An 18,913-nucleotide genomic window follows, 5' to 3' on the forward strand; every position below is an offset into this window, starting at 1 on the left:
ACCGCCGCTTTTGTCTGGCCAGGGAGGGGAGGAGAGGAGAGAGCCTTGCTGTCGGGAAAGAGAGCCTTGCTGCCCCGATCTGCACCAGAGACCCATTGGGCTTTCTCTCTGTCACCGGAGTCCTTGCTTCTGGTGTAACTTCTGGTTTTGCAAACCCGGAAGTTATATCGAAGCAAGGACTCTGGTGGCAGAGGGAAATCCCGTACAGATCTCAGCATGCAGATCAGAAGCAGCAAGGCTCTCTCCTTCCCGCCCAGTTTGTGCTAATCACCACAATTAGTCCTGAATTATCACCGGACACTGACAGATGTTCCTTGTAACTCTTTTATTTCCAACAGCCCTAATCAGCAGCTCTCATTACAAACGCTGATTAAACTTCAAATTATCCAGCAGTGGCCCTGTTCCCGTCTACCAGCAGCTCGTTCAATATCAATTAAGGTAGCAAGTCTGGAGCCTCTGAGAGCTTCCAACTGCCTGATAGTGGCACTTATTAGTTTGGAAAACTAGGAAAATACTAATAATCAACAACCAAGGGAAAGAAGAGGAAACCAAAGAGCTGGAATAGAAAAAAATCCTCTTGTATCTTTGAAATGTTGAATGATACAAGCAATGGTGTCCCAGAGGTTGTGGTTCTTCCAGGTGACAGCACCAAGTGTCAGAGAGGCTGCAGAGTATAAAATGTATTAGATGAGGCAATATCTTCAGTTTATTGAAGTCAGTTTGGAAAATAATGAATCGTATCAGTCTGATGGAGGAACAGGAAGGAAAGACAAGCAGATCATCAGGGCTTGATGCAGAAAGGAGCAAAGAACAGGCAGGACCAGGGATATTCAAATGTCCACCAGCTGCACAGGGGATCAGGACCGCCACCAGCTCCCTCCGACCTCCGCAGAGCCTCTAAGATTAGCAGACCAGCACATAGTGGGTTGACTGCACTTTCTTCGCCTGCACATGGTGGAGTCCACTCAGAGCTGTCCTCTAAACAAGATGAAGGGAGGCATGTATTGAACGTGATAAGGGATCTGAGCTTTCAGCTCCAAATGTAAAATCATTTTTACTTTAAAGAGAAATAGCCTTATATGAAGGTAGTTTTGGGCTCAGCATTTGTCTTCTGAGTACATACATGCCCTTAATATGTAATGATAGATTTTACAGTATTTCTGCTCCCTGGCCAAGCAAAAGTGGTGGTAGCGAATGCAATTCACTACCCTGCCACTACTCTGGGCATTTTCTCTCCATTAGGCCGCCCAAGCGGAAACAGGAAGTTTTCACTGAGGGCGGGCCGCAGTGGAGAGAAAACGCAAAGAGTGGATCGCTAAATAACTACCACCACTGGCAACACGTTGTAACGTCAAAATAAAGGTAGATGGTGGGAGAGGGGAGATGGACTTGGGGGAGTTGGTGAACTGGAGGAGAGATGGGGAGAAGATGAATGGGAGAAATAAACTTGGTGGATGGAAGATGGATGGTGGAGAGGGGAGATGGACTTGGGGGAGATCATGAAGAGGGGAGATGGGGGGAGGGATAGAAGAAATAATGAATCTAAAAACAGGAGAGGGAGAGAGATGGTGGACAATGGGATTTAGGGAGGGAAGGAACAGAAAGGGAGAGAAGTTGGACACAAGGGATGGTGTGTGGGGGGGATAGAGATATTGGATAGGAGGGTAGTTAGAAAGAGATAGGGAGGGAAGGAGGGAGAGATTCTGCATAAAAGGGTAGTTGAGAAAAGCAGAGATGGTGGATCTGGATATGGTGGGGTCCATTGCTGCAGCTACGGGAATAGAGGTGGAAAAAAGGAAAGATGCCAGACCTCCATAAATGGAAGATGGATGGTTACCACAGAGAAAGAAAAAAAATAACAAATGGGCAAGAGACCTTGGCAAGCAAGTTATCAGAAGACGTTTATTGTAGAGCTTAGGACCAACATGATTTGAAAAATGATCAGACAACAAAAGGTAAAAAAATAATTAAATTTTCTGTTTTGTGATTACAATGTGTCAGATTTGAAATTAGTATTCTGCCAGAGCTGGTATTAGACTGCGAATGTGAGCTAGGATTTAACAGAGAGAGGAAAAGTCTTTTTTGTTTGTTTATTTTGTTTACACACAGGACCATTGTGGGTAGGAGAGGACAAAGCGGGTGAAGAGGCTATAAAATAAACTCACCAGGATGTTTGGAAAAAAAACCCAATTGGGCAGGAAAATTGATTCAATAGGCTGAATCAAATCGAATCAAAATATTTTTTTCTGAATCAGGCAGCACTAGTAGAAACATACTTAGCTCCAGACCTCACTTGCTATTATACACATGTAATGTCTTTGGAAACTGGTTTTCTTCCTCCATCACCAGTATAATTGCAGGTGCAGCCTGGAGCTAGTCAATACTTCTCTACCTTCAGTAGATGGTACAACTGTGTTTGTGGGGGGGGTTTGGTTGGTTGTTCTCCTGCAGTTTGATTCCCACAGACCCATGCCATAGGTGGTGCTCTGGTGGTTGAGTCCTAGTGCTGTCTGTCTGGGGTTAGGCTTCAGTCCTCTCCCTTGGTGAGCCAGGGGCACTTTACCTTCTGTGGGCCACCATTAGTTTGGTCCTCCTTGGCTGTTGGCACAGAGCCCAAAAGACCCCTGCCAGCTGGTGTCAGCTCATTCCTTTCCCTCCTCTTACAGAGCCTCTTCTTAAAAAAAAAAACTAAAAAAAAACCCCAACCAAAAAAGCTATTTGGCTGAGAGAATCTGCATGCTTTTTGTTGCAACTGAATAAAGTTGGGGTAGATCCAGGAAGGGATGCTCATCTTCAGGGACAGCCAGTATGCCCACATGGTGGTGTGGCTCGTGTGGCAGCTACTGATTGCTCAGCACAGCTGCATTGATATGTCCTGATCATGAGGCAGAACCATTGGGTGCTTCGAGATAGCTCTGGTCAAAACCTGGAGCCTTTGTCGGGGAATGTTTTGCTGCTGGAGTTGCTCCTAGTGTCATGCTCTCACCCACTGTGACAGCACAGTCTTTAGTAGGAGTGGCAGTCATGTTGAAATCTAGCTGTATGGCTCCTGCAGCGGGGCAGACTCTATGTGAACATCCTAAAGGGAAGGCACCCTCGGAGGTTTCCTTGGGCTCCCCTTGCCCCTTTGGAACTCTTGGGGGTCCAGGTTGGAAATTTGAGCTTGTGCTGGCAGTGGTCATTTCAGAAGGGCTCAGCACAGCCCTAGCAGCCTTGGGGCAAACTTTCTTGGGCCAGTTTTGAGTATAGGTCTGAGCCACAGGAAAGCCCTCCTCAGGTCCTGGGATCTCTTCCTCTGCCCCTGTCCCTGCTTCCTCCGCCTTTATTCCCGCAGCAAGGGACAGTGGGAGGCCAGCATAGGGTTTAATGGCATCCCTAACCTCTCTTCTTGTGAAGACACAGGTTGGGAGGAGGAGGTGCAAGGGCCATCCTTCCCTGCTCGCTCTGACTCCTTAGAGTTGGGGAAACATTACCCTGGAGAGAGAAGCAGGATTCACTAGTGGTATGGCATTTCAAGTTTATTAAAACTTTCTATCCTGCTCATTGAACAGGTCTTCTGGACAGCTTACAATCTAAAAACATAAAGGGACAGAGTAGCACAGTATAGCCAGACAACAAATTGCAGGATAAGGGTGGAATTACAATATTGATAGGAAAATAGGGGAGGGTGGAAATATACAAGGAAGATGCATTCTATGCTAAAGATTTGCGTCTGAGTATTGCAACCAGAGGGAAGAGGTCTAATAGCTAGCAGGTAAATGTTTAATGAAGTTGCTAAGCATTTTTAAAAAGAAAAGTTCCAAGTTTGTTTTTTAATCTTTCAAGGGGAAGCTCTATTCTCAAATGAGATGGTAAATAATTCCATTATTCTGGTCCTTTCACAAAAAAAAATGTGGTCCCTGGTGTGTTCATGTGCTAATATCCTGTAACTTGGAATAATTAACTTATTCTGTACAGCTGACATAAGGGATCAAGTAGGATGATAAGAAGTAATGTGACTCAAGAGAAAAGTTTCTAGCAGAAGGAGCTTCTACCCTTGTTGAGCATATGGTGGAGGTCCTTCAGTTGCAACAGCTCTTCTGGAGAAAACCAGCAAGGAGAGGATATCCTATTCTCCCTGGTTACCAAAAACTGATAAAGACTTCCATTCCACTGGCCCTCTTGGACATGGTCCTCCAAGAAGTGAGAAAGATTGGGCTTGGTGTTAAAATGGGCTTCTTTAACACTCTCCAGACCAGTAGAGGTTAATCTTTACGAATGGGTATATATCCAATCATGACCAGCATGTGGAGACTGAAAACAAAACTGTGGGACAGTATATAATTTATCCCAGGACAAGCAGGCAGCTATTCTTGACTGATGGGTGACGGCACCGACGGAGCCCCGGTACGGACAATTTTAGAGTGATTGCACTCTAAGAACTTAGAAAGTTCTGGTAGGCCGCACCGCGCATGCGCGAGTGCCTTCCCGCCCGACAGAGGCGCGCGGTCCCCAGTTTCTTAGTTTCCGCGGAGCTAAGAAGACGCGTCTCTCTCAACGGCTGTTGTGAGAGGATTTTTTGTGAACTTCCCGCTCGCGTAAACTTTTTGAGGAATCTTATTTCTTTTCCTTTTTTCTTTATTTTCTTTCTTAAAAAAAAAAAAAAAAACATTTTGTTTTTTTTTTGCCTGTTTTTCGGCCTTGCCCCGGCGGGGCCTTTAGCCACCATCGAGGCCTCGGCCTTCGATTTGGCTGAAGCCGTTTTTACATTCATGCCCCCCCAACCCGGCTTCAAAAAGTGCCAGCGGTGTGCACGACCAATTTCACTAACTGATCCTCATAATTGGTGTCTCCAGTGTCTTGGTCCCGACCATCGAGCGTCAACCTGCACCCGCTGTGCAACTTTAAAAAAGAGAACTCTTAAAAATCGAGAGATTCAACAAAAATTATTGTTTGGTGCCGAGATGTCTGATTCTACACCGGCACCGACATCGGCACCGGCGCAGTCGGCACCCACATCATCGACACCACGCGATACCGCGGCGGTGTCGACTCCAGGTAAGCCGGCTAAGAAGCCTTCCCCGTTGGAGCGTCCTCCGGTCTCGATGGCAGCGAGTCCAATTCTGCCGACCTCGAGGCGCCCACGGAAGCGCTCCGCTCCAATAGAGGTGAGCCCCTCGACATCGGGGTCCTCATCCTCGGAGCGTAGAGCGGCACCGCAGGTACCATTAAAGAAAAAGACGGTACCGGTGCCTTCCCTTGAGGAGCGTATAGCTGCTGTTCTGAAGGAACAACTTAAAGAACAGCTACAGCACCTCCTACCTCCAGCCCTGGCATCGAATTTACCGGTACCAGTCCGGTCTGAGCCACCGGTACCGATAGTGGACCGTCCTATTTTATCGACGTCCACTCTATCGGTACCGGTACAGTCGGTTTCCTCGGTCTCCATGCCGATTCTGGCGCCGGAGCCGAGAGCTCACCATCAAGCTGTACAGACTTCGGCTCCGGTGCGTACTGTAGCATCTCCCGGTACCGAATCAGGCAGGTCGGGGAAGTCTCTTCACAAGTCCCGGCATTTAGAGCCTTCCACTCCAGAGTCTCGAGACCGGAGTTCTCAGGTTCGAGACCCTGACTTATGGGGTGACTCGGAGGATCCTCTTCTTTCGGAGGGAGAATGCTCTTCTGGTGATGAGGAACCGTCTGTTTTAGGAGCCTCCTCTAAACCAGAAGTGTCTTCCTTTTCTTCATTTTTGAAGGAAATGTGTGATTCTCTCTCCATTCCTTTGGAGGCTGAGTCAAAGAAATCCAAGGCTTTCCTTGATGCCTTGGACTTTGACCAGCCTCCAAAGGAATACCTTAAACTACCTCTCCATGATATATTGAGAGAGACGTTTTATAAGAATCTGGAATCTCCTTTAACTATCCCTGGAGCTCCTAGAAAGTTGGATTCCTTGTATAAAGTCATTCCTATTCCTGGGTTTGACAAGCCTCAATTACCTCATGAGTCCCTTTTAGTTGAGTCCACTTTAAAAAAGTCCAAAGGGGCTAGTGTATATGCCTCAGTCCCTCCTGGCAGAGAGGGCAAATCTATGGACAAGTTTGGTAAAAGGCTATACCAAAATGCTATGTTAGCAAATCGATCAGGAAATTATGCATTCCATTTCTCTTTTTATCTTAAGCACCTAATACAAAATCTCACTGCTTTTGAAAAATATCTTCCTGATAGGAAAAAGTCTGCTTTTCACCACACTTGTTCATCTCTTTTACAGCTTCGAAAATTCATGGTAAGATCTATCTATGATACTTTCGAGCTGACCTCCAGAGCCACTGCCATGTCAGTGGCCATGCGAAGGCTAGCCTGGCTTCGTGTTTCAGAACTGGACGTTAATCACCAGGATAGGCTAGCCAATACACCTTGCTTAGGGGATGAGCTGTTTGGAGATTCCATGGACTCCACTACCCAGAAGTTATCAGCTCATGAGACCAGATGGGACACACTTCTTAAACCTAAGAAGCCTCCACCAACCAGGCCCTTTCGTCCACAATCAACCTACCAACGTAGATTTGTGGCTCGTCCTCTGCCTCAAACTGCACAACAACCTAGGCGTCAGAGGCAACAGCGTCCAGCTGCTAGACAACCTCAGCAACAACAGCAGGTAAAACCTACTCCTGCACAAAAGTCTACCCAACCCTTTTGACTTGGTTCTCCAGAACATAGCCAGTCTTCTCCCTCCTATTCAACTTCCACAGCCTATAGGAGGACGCCTTTCTTATTTCATAAGCCGTTGGGAACTTATCACGTCAGATCAGTGGGTTCTGAACATCATCCACCACGGCTACTCTCTCAACTTTCAGACTCTACCTCCTCCAAGTCAACCAAAAGAGTCTGCTTCGCACACTCAGTCTTTCCTTCTTCTCCAGGAGGTTCAATCCCTTCTCCTTTTGAACGCCATAGAGGAGGTTCCTCTAGATCAAAAGGGACAGGGATTCTACTCCCGTTACTTTTTAGTCCCCAAAAAAACAGGAGATCTCAGACCCATTCTAGATCTCCGCGATCTCAACAAATGTTTGGTCAAAGAAAAGTTCAAAATGCTCTCTCTAGCCACTCTTTATCCTCTTCTAAATCAAGGCGACTGGCTATGTTCTCTCGATCTCAAAGAAGCATACACTCATATACCGGTCAATCTGGCCTGGCCTTCATGATCAATCGTTGTCATTACCAATACAAGGTGCTACCCTTCGGTCTTGCCTCCTCTCCGAGAGTATTCACCAAATGTCTGATTGTGGTGGCTGCCTTCCTGCGATCTCACCACCTTCAGGTCTTTCCTTACCTGGACGATTGGTTGATAAAGGCCAATTCATCTCAGACTGTTCTCCTGGCCACCAACCAAACCATCAGGTTTCTTCAACTTCTGGGGTTCGAGATCAATCTACCCAAATCTCATCTCATCCCCACTCAGAGACTTCAATTCATAGGAGCTGTCTTGGACACAATCCTTATGAGAGCGTTCCTGCCGTCCAATCGTCTTCAAACGCTTCACTCTCTATGTCAGCAGGTGCTTCCACAGCGTTCCATCACAGCAAAGCAGATGATGATTCTCTTGGGTCACATGGCCTCCACAGTTCATGTCACGCCTCTTGCACGTCTTCACCTGCGCACTCCTCAATGGACACTAGCTACCCAGTGGTCCCAAGCGACGGATCCTTGCTCACGTCACATATCTGTGACATCATCTCTTCGTCAGTCTCTACAATGGTGGTTGGTATCCTCAAATCTGTCCAGAGGTCTTCTGTTCCATCAACCTCCTCATCAACTAGTCATCACCACCGATGCCTCCCCTTATGCATGGGGAGCTCATTTGAACAAGTTCCAAACTCAAGGTCTTTGGACTGTCCAGGAAAAGAAGCGTCACATCAATTTCCTGGAACTCAGAGCGATGTTTTATGCCCTCAAGGCCTTCCAGCATCTTCTTTTTCCTCAAGTTGTCCTGTTGTGCACAGACAATCAAGTTGCGATGTACTACATCAACAAACAGGGTGGGACGGGCTCCCGCCTCTTATGCCAGGAAGCCCAAAAGATCTGGACTTGGGCCATAAATCACCATCTATTCCTGAAAGCTATTTACATTCAGGGAGAGGAGAATTCCTTAGCGGACAAGCTCAGCAGAGTTCTCCAACCTCACGAATGGACAATCGATCCTGTAACTCTACAATCCATCTTCGCTCAATGGGGCACCCCTCAGATAGACCTCTTTGCAGCTCTTCACAATCATCAGCTGCCCCTATTCTGCTCCAGACTCTACTCACCTCACCGTCTGGCAGCGGATGCTTTTCTCCTCGATTGGTCCAATCTGTTCCTGTACGCTTTCCCTCCTCTGCCTCTCATGTTGAGAACCTTGTTCAAGCTCAAGAGGGATCAAGCAACCATGATTCTGATTGCTCCGAGGTGGCCCAGGCAACATTGGTTCTCCCTTCTACTTCAACTCAGTTCCAGGGAACCTTTTCTTCTGCCTCTGTATCCTTCTCTGCTTACTCAGCATCAGGAAACTCTTCTGCACCCCAACCTACAGTCTCTGCACCTGACAGCTTGGTATCTCTCGGGCTGACTTCTCATGATACACTCTTGTCTCAGCCTGTTCGTTCAATTCTGGATGCCTCCAGGAAACCGGCCACTCTTCAATGTTACCATCAGAAGTGGACACGGTTTTCTTCATGGTGTCTTCTTCATCATTATGATCCCACTTCCCTTGCAGTGGAGACATTGTTGGATTATCTCCTTTCTTTATCAGACTCTGGCCTCAAGTCCACTTCAATCAGAGTCCATCTTAGTGCTATAGCAGCTTTTCATGAGCCAATCCATGGAAAACTCCTCTCAGCTCATCCCTTAGTGTCCAGGTTCATGCGGGGTCTTTTTAATGTGAAACCACCTCTTAAAGCCCCTCCTGTTATCTGGGATCTTAATGTAGTTCTTTCCGCTTTAATGAAGCCTCCATTTGAACCCTTAGCTACTGCTTCTTTCAAGTTTCTCACTTGGAAGGTGCTTTTTCTTATTGCTCTTACCTCTGCCAGGAGGGTCAGTGAGCTCCATGCACTAGTGTCGGATCCACCTTTTACGGTCTTTCACCATGACAAGGTGGTTCTGCGTACTCATCCAAAGTTTCTCCCGAAGGTTGTCTCTGAATTCCATCTCAACCAATCCATTGTTCTGCCTGTCTTTTTTCCAAAACCTCACTCTCATTCTGGTGAACAGGCTTTACATACTTTGGACTGTAAGAGGGCTCTGGCTTACTATTTAGACCGTACTAAGCCGCACAGATCATTCCCTCAACTCTTTCTGTCCTTTGATCCAAATAAATTGGGACGTCCTGTTTCTAAACGTACGTTGTCTAATTGGCTGGCAGCGTGCATTTCATTCTGTTATGCTCAGACCGGACTGACACTGGAAGGTTCTGTCACAGCCCATAAAGTCCGAGCTATGGCAGCATCTGTAGCTTTCCTCCGGTCCACGCCCATTGAGGAAATCTGCAAAGCTGCCACTTGGTCCTCAGTTCATACTTTTACATCTCATTATTGTCTGGACACATTTTCCAGACGGGATGGACACTTCGGCCAATCTGTTTTGCAAAATTTGTTTTCCTAATGGCCAACCTTCCCTCCATCCCTCTTTTTGTTAGCTTGGAGGTCACCCATCAGTCAAGAATAGCTGCCTGCTTGTCCTGGGATAAAGCACAGTTACTTACCGTAACAGGTGTTATCCAGGGACAGCAGGCAGATATTCTTGCGTCCCTCCCTCCTCCCCGGGTTGGCTTCTTAGCTGGCTTATCATAACTGGGGACCGCGCGCCTCTGTCGGGCGGGAAGGCACTCGCGCATGCGCGGTGCGGCCTACCAGAACTTTCTAAGTTCTTAGAGTGCAATCACTCTAAAATTGTCCGTACCGGGGCTCCGTCGGTGCCGTCACCCATCAGTCAAGAATATCTGCCTGCTGTCCCTGGATAACACCTGTTACGGTAAGTAACTGTGCTATACTCCCTTCTCTATTTACATCAGTCTTCTTTCAGTCTCCAGCAGGTGTTGAGTGATCTGTACCCATCTCCCTTGGTAGGGCTGTTGGAATTTGTTTAGGGGGTTTCTAGTCCCTGTTTTTGGCCGGACAGAGCTTGGGCGGGCCCTGTTTGGGGGTCCGTCCGACCTCGGGGGTGTCAAACCCGGCGGGTCTCGAGCGGGGTCCCTCCCCCCACTTCCTCCACCTCCCCACATTTTTTTTAGAGGAGCCTCAGCAGTAAGCCTTGCCCCCTAAATCAAGCAAGGCATATTGCTTCGAGAGCCTGTGGAGTCTGTTCTGTAAAAAAAAAAAAAAATCCTGAGGTAGTGCCGGTCTGCAGGGTTGCTTCCCTGTCAGTTTAATGTTTTTTACTGTATTTTTTCTTCTAACCGGCACTTTGTTTCTAGCTAGGTCGCGTATGGAGCAATTGTGCCCTTTTCAGGGAGGAGTGGGACACAATTAGGTCCAGCCGCGAGGCACTCGCGGCCGGACTGAAATCGGTAGTTTGGCCCGGTGGGGTGGTGGAACTCCGTCGGTAGCGGCTGCAGGCGACCAGAGCTCCCCGCCGATGGTGCCTCGCGAGTCGGCTGGGTGCAGTGGGGAAGCCCGGTCTTCCCCAACCGCCCACGGAGGGATTCCCCGAAGGATTCCCTCTCAGCTGATTTTTTGACAGCTGATGCCGACTTGCCTGTTTTAGCGGCTGGGACTGTTCAGCCTTCTCAGCCGCTACAGGCCATGGAGGGAGCATTTTTGGCGGGAACTTCGCCATTTTCTCTGTCTGGCCCCTCCATTTTGTCTGCAACCTCAGGTGACCTTCCCCCTGTATTGCAAACACAGGGGCAGGTTTCAGCAGGGACCCCTGCTGGGGCAGGGAGTCCCTGGGGACCCCCAGGGGTTTTTTGTCCCCAATTTAATTTCTTTCTTTGTGCAGACAATTGGGGGTCCCACGTGCACTTGGGGGGTTTCGGGGGTGGTTTCCCTCCGCGCCCCCTATGGCTTTGCCTCCCTCTTTTCGTTTGGCGTCCCCTCTTCCTCCTCCCTCATCCAAGCGCCCGCGGGGGGGCTTGGATTGCGAATTGGTGGTCGGAGGAGCGTGTTGGCATGGTTGAGGACCTGGCTGCTTTGGCGGGCTTCCAGGATCCTCTAGAGGGGACGCCCGCTGGCAGCGGGGCGGCGGGTTTCCCGTCTTCCAGAGCAGATGTGTCCGTGGTGCGCTTTTTATTCAGAGGGATGAGCTTTTAGACCTGATATAGTAGGTCTCCTTGGTGCTGCATTTTTGAAGTTGCGCCACCGGAGACCCCGCGTATGGGGGCCCCTCTGCTTCAGGGGGTCTGTCCTGTTTCCCGCTCTTTTCCTGTGCGTCAGGATTTTCGGGATTTTGTGTTGGCGCAGTGGCCTACGGGCGCCGTTTCGTTTGGTGTGCGCCTTGGCTCATGGGTATCCCATCCCGGAGGGGGATAGGGCTACCTTAATTTCGCCAATGGGGGACGCGGTGTTCTCGGCACTTCCTAAGCGGCATACCGTGCCTGTTATGGACGGTTCTGCTCTTAGGGTCTCTGAGGAGCATACGTTAGAGACACTTCTTAAGTATAATTTTGATGTCTCTGCCTTGGGGGTCCAGGCGGCTATTTGTGTGGGGCTGGTGGCTCGCACCGTGTTTCGGTGGTCTGAGCATGTCCTGGATCGTGAGTCTGATGACTGGTCCTTAGTGGATCAGGAGGTGGTGAAGTTTGAGATGACTGCCTCGTTCCTCTCGGTTGTTCTTTGTGACTTAGTGCTGCTAAGTCTGGGACTTTTGGTGGCCGCACGCTGTACCTTGTGGCTTCGCACTTGGTCGGCGGTTGCCGCGTCCAAAACTGAACTTCCCAAAATTTCCCTTTCGGGGGTTGTTTTTTGTTTAGAGAGGACTTAGATCCGGTGGTTCAGACTCTGAGGTGCCCCGTCTGCCTGAGGACCGTGCCCGCCCGGCATCTCGGGTTGGCATTGCCCGGGGGCGTCTGCGGGAATTTCGCAAGTTTCGCCTGGGGCATGGGACTGCTTCTTTCCAGGCTTCCGGTTTTTCCCCGGGGTCGGTTGGCTTAGCGCATGCAGTCTTTTCAGGGGGCCCGTCTGGGGGCTGGGAGTTCCCCCCCCGGTTGCCCTGCTGCCCGTCCTGCGCGATGTCTCTTTGCCGGTGCCCCCTTTGGTTCTCGTGGGGGCCCGGCTTCGCAACATGTTTCCCAAGTGGGCCAAGATCACATACGATCAGTGGGTCCTGGTGGTGGTGCGGGACGGTTATGTATTTGAATTTTGCCCGCTCTCTGCCGGATCATATCTAGCCTCTCCATGTCCGGTGGCATGGGAGACGCTAGCCTTTCGCCAGACCCTTCAGCGCTTGCTAGATCTCAAAGCAGTTGTCCAGTGTCCCCTCAGGAGTGCGGTATCGGCTGGTACGCCATTTCCTTTATGGGGCCCTAAAGGGAGGGGACCTTTCGGCCCATCCTTGGTTTAAACTGAGGTCAATAGGACTCTCAGAATTCCCTTTTATTCGCATGGACACACTGCAGTCTGTCCTTCTGGCGGTTCAGCCAGGGGAGTTCCTGACTTCTCTCGCTCTGGCAGAGGCCTACTTGCCTGTTTCCATTCGGGCCTCTCCTCAGCTCTTTCTTTGCTTTGCGATATTGGGTCTGCACTATCAGTTCGGTGTGCTTCCCTTGGGCCTGGCCACGACTCCCCGGACATTCGCCAAGTTGATGGTGGTCGTCACGGCAGCATTGCAATCAGAGGGCATTCTGGTGCACCCCTTCTGGGATGACTGGTTGTTTCGGGCGAAGTCGTTGCAGGAGAGCGCCCGAGTTACGGCTCGGGTGGTTGAGTTTCTCCGGTCACTGGGCTGTGTGGTCAACCTTTCCAAGAGTCGGTTGGTCCCCGCTCAGCATCTGGAGTACCTTGGGGTTCTGTTCGACACCTCCTTGGGGAAGGTCTTCCTTCCAGAGGCCCGGGTAAGCAAATTGCAATCTCAGATTCGCCTTCTTTTGGCATCCCGGTGTCCTCGGGCGCAGGATTTCCTCCAAGTCTTGGGGTCGATGGCAGCGTTCCTGGATGTTGTGAGGTGGGCACGGGCCCACATGTGTCTCTTCAGTATGCTCTGCTCCATAGATGGTCACCCCAGAGGCTCAGTTTGGAGGTCCCTGTCCCTCTGCGAGGCTTGGCGCGCTGCAGTCTTCTTTGGTGGCTCCAGACCTCTCATCTGGTCCAGAGGATGAGTCTGGATCTATCGCAGTGGACGGTGCTTCTCACGGATGCCAGTCTCCTCGGTTGGGGGGGCTCAGTGTCTAGGTCACTCAGCTCAGTGCACCTGGTCCATGGAGGAGGCGTCCTGGTCGATCAACATGTTGGAGACCAGAGCCGTCTCTCTGGCGCTGTTAGCCTTCCGCTCCCTCTTGATGGGCAAGTCGGTCAGAGTCCGGTCTGACAATGCCACAGTGGTGGCTTATGTCAATCGTTGAGGCACCAAGAGCGCTCAGGTGGCAGAGGAGGCGGCTCGGCTCATGCTTTGGGGCGGAGTCACGCCTTCTGGACCTCTCGGCCTCTCACATTGCCGGGGTGGAGAATGTTCAGGCAAACTTCCTCAGTCACATCTTGGATCACAGAGAGTGGTGTCTCAGCCCTGTGGCTTTTCAGTTGATAATGCAGGCTTGGGGTCAGTCCCTGATGGACCTGACGGCCACGAGTGGCAATACCGAGGTGTTCCGCTTCTTCAGTCGTCGCAGGGATGGACTGGCCGAGGGTCTGGATGCTCTGGTTCAACCATGGCCAACAGAGGGGCTGTTGTGCATGTTCCCTCCGTGGCCATTAGTGGGCAGAGTTCTTCTCCGCATTGTTCGCCATCCGGGTCTGGTGGTTCTGGTGGCTCCAGATTGGCCTCGACATCCGTGATACGCAGATCTGGTGACACTCTGGTGGCGGATCCTCTTCCTCTGCCTCCCTTGGACGACCTTCTGACGCAGGGTCCCATTCCCATGTTCGACCCGTCTCCCTTCTGTCTTACGGCTTGGCTTTTGAAAGGGGTCGCCTTGGTAAGAAGGGGTATTCAGATAGGGTGATTTCTACACTCTTGGGGTCCTGGAGGCTTTCTACCTCTCAGGCTTCTGTGTGGATTTGGCACTTCTTTGAGGGGTGGTGCCAGGTGCGGGGAGTGGTCTCTCTTCGCGTTTCTGTGCCTAACATCCTAGAGTTCTTGCAAGATGGCCTGGATAGAGGCCTGGCTTCGGCTTCTCTCCGGGTTCAGCTTGTGGCCTTGTCAGCCTTTCGGGGGTTTGTGACAGGTCAGCGTTTGACAGCCATTCCTGATGTGATTCGCTTTTTGCGGGCGGCCAAGGTGTTCAGGCCTCCCGTGCGGTCCTCTATTCCCTCTTGGAATCTCAGTCTGGTTCTCTCTTTTCTGATGCACCCGCCCTTCGAACTGTTGGGCGGCTGCTCTTTGAAGGACCTTACTCTGAAGACGGTCTTTTTGGTGGACATTTCTTCCGCTAGGCGTGTTTCTGAGCTACAGGTTTTCTCTTGTAGGGCTCCCTTCTTGGAGTTTTCTAGGGAGCAGGTTGTCTTGAGGCCTGTTCCTTCCTTTTCTGCCGAAAGTAGTTTTTCCTTTTCATGTCAATCAATCTGTGGTCCTCCCGGTCTTGGGTAGTTGGGAGGGCTCTTCTGAGCAAAGACAGCTGAGCAAGTTGGATGTTGGTCGGGTCCTTCGCTCTTATGTGCAACGGACCCAGGAGATCAGGAAATAAAATCATCTCTTTGTCCTTCTGACTGGTCCTCTTAGGGGGGCTGGCGCTTCTAGTGCTACTATTGCATGCTAGATCAAGGAGACTATTGCTTCCGCTTCTCTTCTGGGGCAGCAGCCCGTTCCGGAGTTTCTCAAAGCTCATTCTACTCGGGGTCAGGCGGCTTCTTGGGCTGAGTCGTCGCTCGTGCCTCCAGTGGACATTTGTAAGGCTGCGGTTTGGTCTTCCTTGTATTCCTTTGTTGGACTCTTTCGGGTAGATGTTCTGGCGCGTCAGGACGCGGTGTTCGGTGTGTGTGTTCTGGTGTCAGCCCTTCGGGGGTCCCGCCCGTGTGAGGGACTGCTTTGGTACGTCCCATTCGTAAAGATTAACCTCTACTGGTCTGGAGAGTGCTAAAGAAGGAGAAATTAGGTTCTTACCTGCTAATTTACTTTCTTTTAGCTTCTCCAGACCAGTAGAGGTCCCCACCCTGTCTGTTGTTGTTGTTGTTGGGGCTGTTTCGCGGGCAGTTTTTGTTTTTTGCTGCGGGTTCTAGTATTTTTCTAGGGCCGGGGAGAATTAAAGAACAGCGGCTGTGGCTCGGCTGGCTTAGCTGGCGAGCTGTGGGGACATTTTCCTTCTGGTATTTCTCCTCTGCATTTTCCAACAGCATTTGGGTATGTTATTTGTTACTCCTGTTCGGAGTATTGTTTTCTTTCTGTTTTCCAGTTCTTAGTTCTGCTTGGCTATTCGGCAGACTGATGTAAATAGAGAAGGGAGTATATTATATACTGTCCCACAGTTTTGTTTTCAGTCTCCACCTGCTGGTCATGATTGGATATATACCCATTCGTAAAGATTAACCTCTACTGGTCTGGAGAAGCTAAAAGAAAGTAAATTAGCAGGTAAGAACCTAATTTCTCCTTTGGTTCCTCATTGGGATCTGAATCTTATATTAGAGGCCTTGATGGCGTCTCCCTTGAGCCTTTTTGCAGATTGTACTTGTAAGGATTTTTTACTTTGAAAATGGGTTTTCTGGTCACATTATCTTCGGCTTGTAGGATCTTGGAATTGCAGGCCTTATTTTGTTGGGAGTTGTTCATGTTATTTTCCAGGGAAAAGGTGACTTTGCAGCCAGTTCCTTCCCCTTTTTATTTTTTTATTTTTTACCCAAGGCAATGTTGATTTTTCAAGTGAATCAGTCCGTCTCTCTGCCAAGTTTTGGAAGATACTACTGACAATAAAGAACAATGTTAGTTGGCATGTCTGAATGTGAAATGAGTTGTTTTTGAGTGTTTAAAGAAAACAGAAGTGTTGCTGTTTAGATCATTTGTTTGTGATTTGTGGTGGTCCCAGCAACAGAGTGGCAATCTCTAAGGCATCCATTGTTAGTTGTCTTAAAAAAGACAATTGCCTTGGCTTTTCAGTTTAAAGAGCTATCTGCTATTAAAGCTCTCTCCATGAAGGGAATGACAGCCTTGTGAGTAGAGAGCAGTTTCATTCCACCACAGGATAATGGTAGGACAATGGTGTGGTCTTTTTGTGATGCAGCATAGAATGGATGTGCAGGTGAAACAGGACGTGGCCTTTGGAGTTGAGATGTTCACTTTTGGACTCCGAGGGTCCCATCCTTAAGGCTTACTGTTTTGGTACTTCCCAAGTATCTTGACTGGTCTGGAGGACTGCTAAAGAAGGAGAAATTAGGCCTTGCCTGCTAATTTTCTTTCCTTTAGGCACTCCAGACTGGTGAAGAACACACCTTGGGTTGAGAAGTACTGTAGACACGGAAATATGGACAACGGATTGAGACTACTTGGGAGGATTATATACAGCTGTTTTGCAAAGATATATAATTATTTACAGATATGTGTTATTTGGGTTTTTTTTATCTTTCTTCCATTTTGTTTCTGTGGTTGTACCTAACAGGATGGGGGGAAGAAAATAAATATAAGAGAGAGAGAGAAAAAAAAAAGCATGAAGCAAAGAGACAGGTCTAGTTCCACTTCATCTTCTTTGATATGGAAATACTGGTTGGCTGGGAACTGCAGTCTTATACAATTCTCAGAATCAGTTGTCAATCTCCGTCTGCTTTTAGGTATGCATAATCCAAGCACCTTGACCAGTTTGGAGGGTTTAAAGGGGGAAAAAAAGCTGGAAAGGCCTAATTTCTCCTTCCTTTCACCCAGATATATGTTTTTGGTATATCCCATTGATTTTGACCGGTCTAGGAAGATGAAATATATTCTTACCTGTTAATTTCCTTTCCTTGAATTTTGCTAGACCACTCCACGATCCCACCCTATAGGATGAAGAGTTTGGAGTAGCTGCTGACTGCTTGGGGTTGCAGTGATCCTGTGCCATTTTCCCTCAGAGCTTTGATCTAAGATTTATTGAATTGTTTGTTTTCTGAAGAGGTTTCAGAGAACCCCAAGGGGTTCCATTACATTTTACTTCATTAGTTTCATAGCGATTGGCTCCAAGCTGCAACTGCTTTTATACCAGTGATGTCTCTGAAAATTGTTTCTGTCTACCTCTGTCTGCTGGTTGGGGAATATAACCCATTGGTTTGGACTAAGGAAAGGAAATTAACAGGTAAAAATAATTTCACCATTTAAAGTCTTGTTTGCTATATGAACTTTTCTGATGTTCTGGGCTTTGTTTTGTTACTGAAATAGCTTAAGTATCATTAAAGGCTAACTGAGAGGGATTTAGGCATAGAAGAGAAGAATGTGTTGAGAGCCCTTTCTAGTACTTTTTTTAAGTCCCTGGAGCTCTCACTATTGTTATATGGCTCCAAGGAATGCTACCTGTGCCATCGTTACTCATAGACGCTTCTGTCCATAAGTGAACTGGAGTGGAGGGCACATGATTGACTCCTGTGATTTCTTTCCTTGTGTAGTTGACATGGAGAAAGACAAAGAACAAAAAGAAGGTCAGGAGGATGTTGAGAAGGAGGGGGGAGACCCAGAAGGGGAGAGGAAAACTAAAGTAGAGAGAGACATCGGAGAAGGAAACCTTTCCACAGCTGCAGCTGCTGCCCTTGCTGCAGCAGCTGTGAAAGCCAAGGTAAGAAATGCATGCCCTGCTCTGTAAAAGTGCAAGGTGGAGGTGTTCTTATGGGTGCATCACAAATATCAGAGTCTCAGCTGGAATAGTAGGGAATACTGTGGCGCAGAGGCTGCCAGGAGTTGTTTTCTGAAGGGCAAGGAGTGCTGCTGGACAGACAGTAACAAGTTGACATATAGGTCATGGGGTAAGTTTGAAAGGTGCTTTGGTCATGCATTAGATGCAAGAAGAGTTTTGGGTCACATGTGACGTGCAAGCAGGGCAGGATTAATTCATCGAGGGCCCCTAGGCACCCAAGTACACTGGGCCCCCCGCCCCGCCCCACCAAGCGCCCAGGTGGAAACAGGAAGCTCGGAGTGGGGCCCGCGTTGGCGATCAATGCTGAAGGGGCCCATCGCCGTTTGGAAAAAACAATGTTGATGCCCTCCTTAATCGGGCCCCCCTGACCATTTCGGACCCTAGGCACGTGCCTACTTGGCCTATTGTTTAATCCTGCCCTGCGTGCAAGGATTCACACAGCCCAGAGATTCAGGTGCCAGAAGGTCATATGTGGAGTTATGCAAGTCAGTGATATTTGATCATTGGAATGAACTTCCACTGCAGGTGATTGAGGCCAACAGCGTGCCAGATTTTAAGAAAAAATGGGATAGGCATGTGGGATCTCTTGGGGGGTGAAGTTGGGGGGTGGGTCATTAGAGTGGGCAGACTTGATGGGCCGAAGCCCTTTTCTATGTTTCTAAGGAGTAAGATGTGGGTTTGGGGATAAGTTGCAGGGGATCATGCAAGTCAGAGATTAGCTGCAGAGGATAGTTTTGTGCTTGTATTTGTCATCTGTTGTACTATCTTTGGCTTCCTTGAGCTTTTGCATGTTTCTAATGTTTGTGTAGCACCTGGCTGCAGTGGAGGAACGGAAGATCAAGTCTCTGGTGGCACTGCTGGTGGAAACGCAGATGAAGAAATTGGAGATTAAGCTGAGACACTTTGAGGAACTGGAGACCATCATGGACCGTGAAAGGGAGGCGGTAAGGCAATATTGTTCTGTGAGAGACAACCTTGGAATGGAAACTCTTTGTACTGAAGTC

The 18,913-nt window shown here is 49.0% G+C and overlaps 1 protein-coding gene across 5 annotated transcripts in view; it reads left to right on the top strand.

Moving 5' to 3' along the window:
* The window catches only part of SMARCC2 (SWI/SNF related, matrix associated, actin dependent regulator of chromatin subfamily c member 2), a 151,407-nt gene that overhangs the window by 118,784 nt on the left and 13,710 nt on the right, over positions 1-18,913 (top strand). For all 5 annotated transcript variants that reach the window (XM_033936942.1, XM_033936945.1, XM_033936947.1 and 2 more), the window contains exons 24-25: positions 17,665-17,831; positions 18,719-18,853. In XM_033936942.1, the coding sequence (XP_033792833.1) occupies positions 17,665-17,831; positions 18,719-18,853 (302 nt within the window). The remainder of the gene's footprint in view (positions 1-17,664; positions 17,832-18,718; positions 18,854-18,913) is intronic.

Source organism: Geotrypetes seraphini, chromosome 3, assembly GCF_902459505.1.
Source record: "Geotrypetes seraphini chromosome 3, aGeoSer1.1, whole genome shotgun sequence".
Lineage (NCBI taxonomy): Eukaryota > Metazoa > Chordata > Amphibia > Gymnophiona > Dermophiidae > Geotrypetes > Geotrypetes seraphini.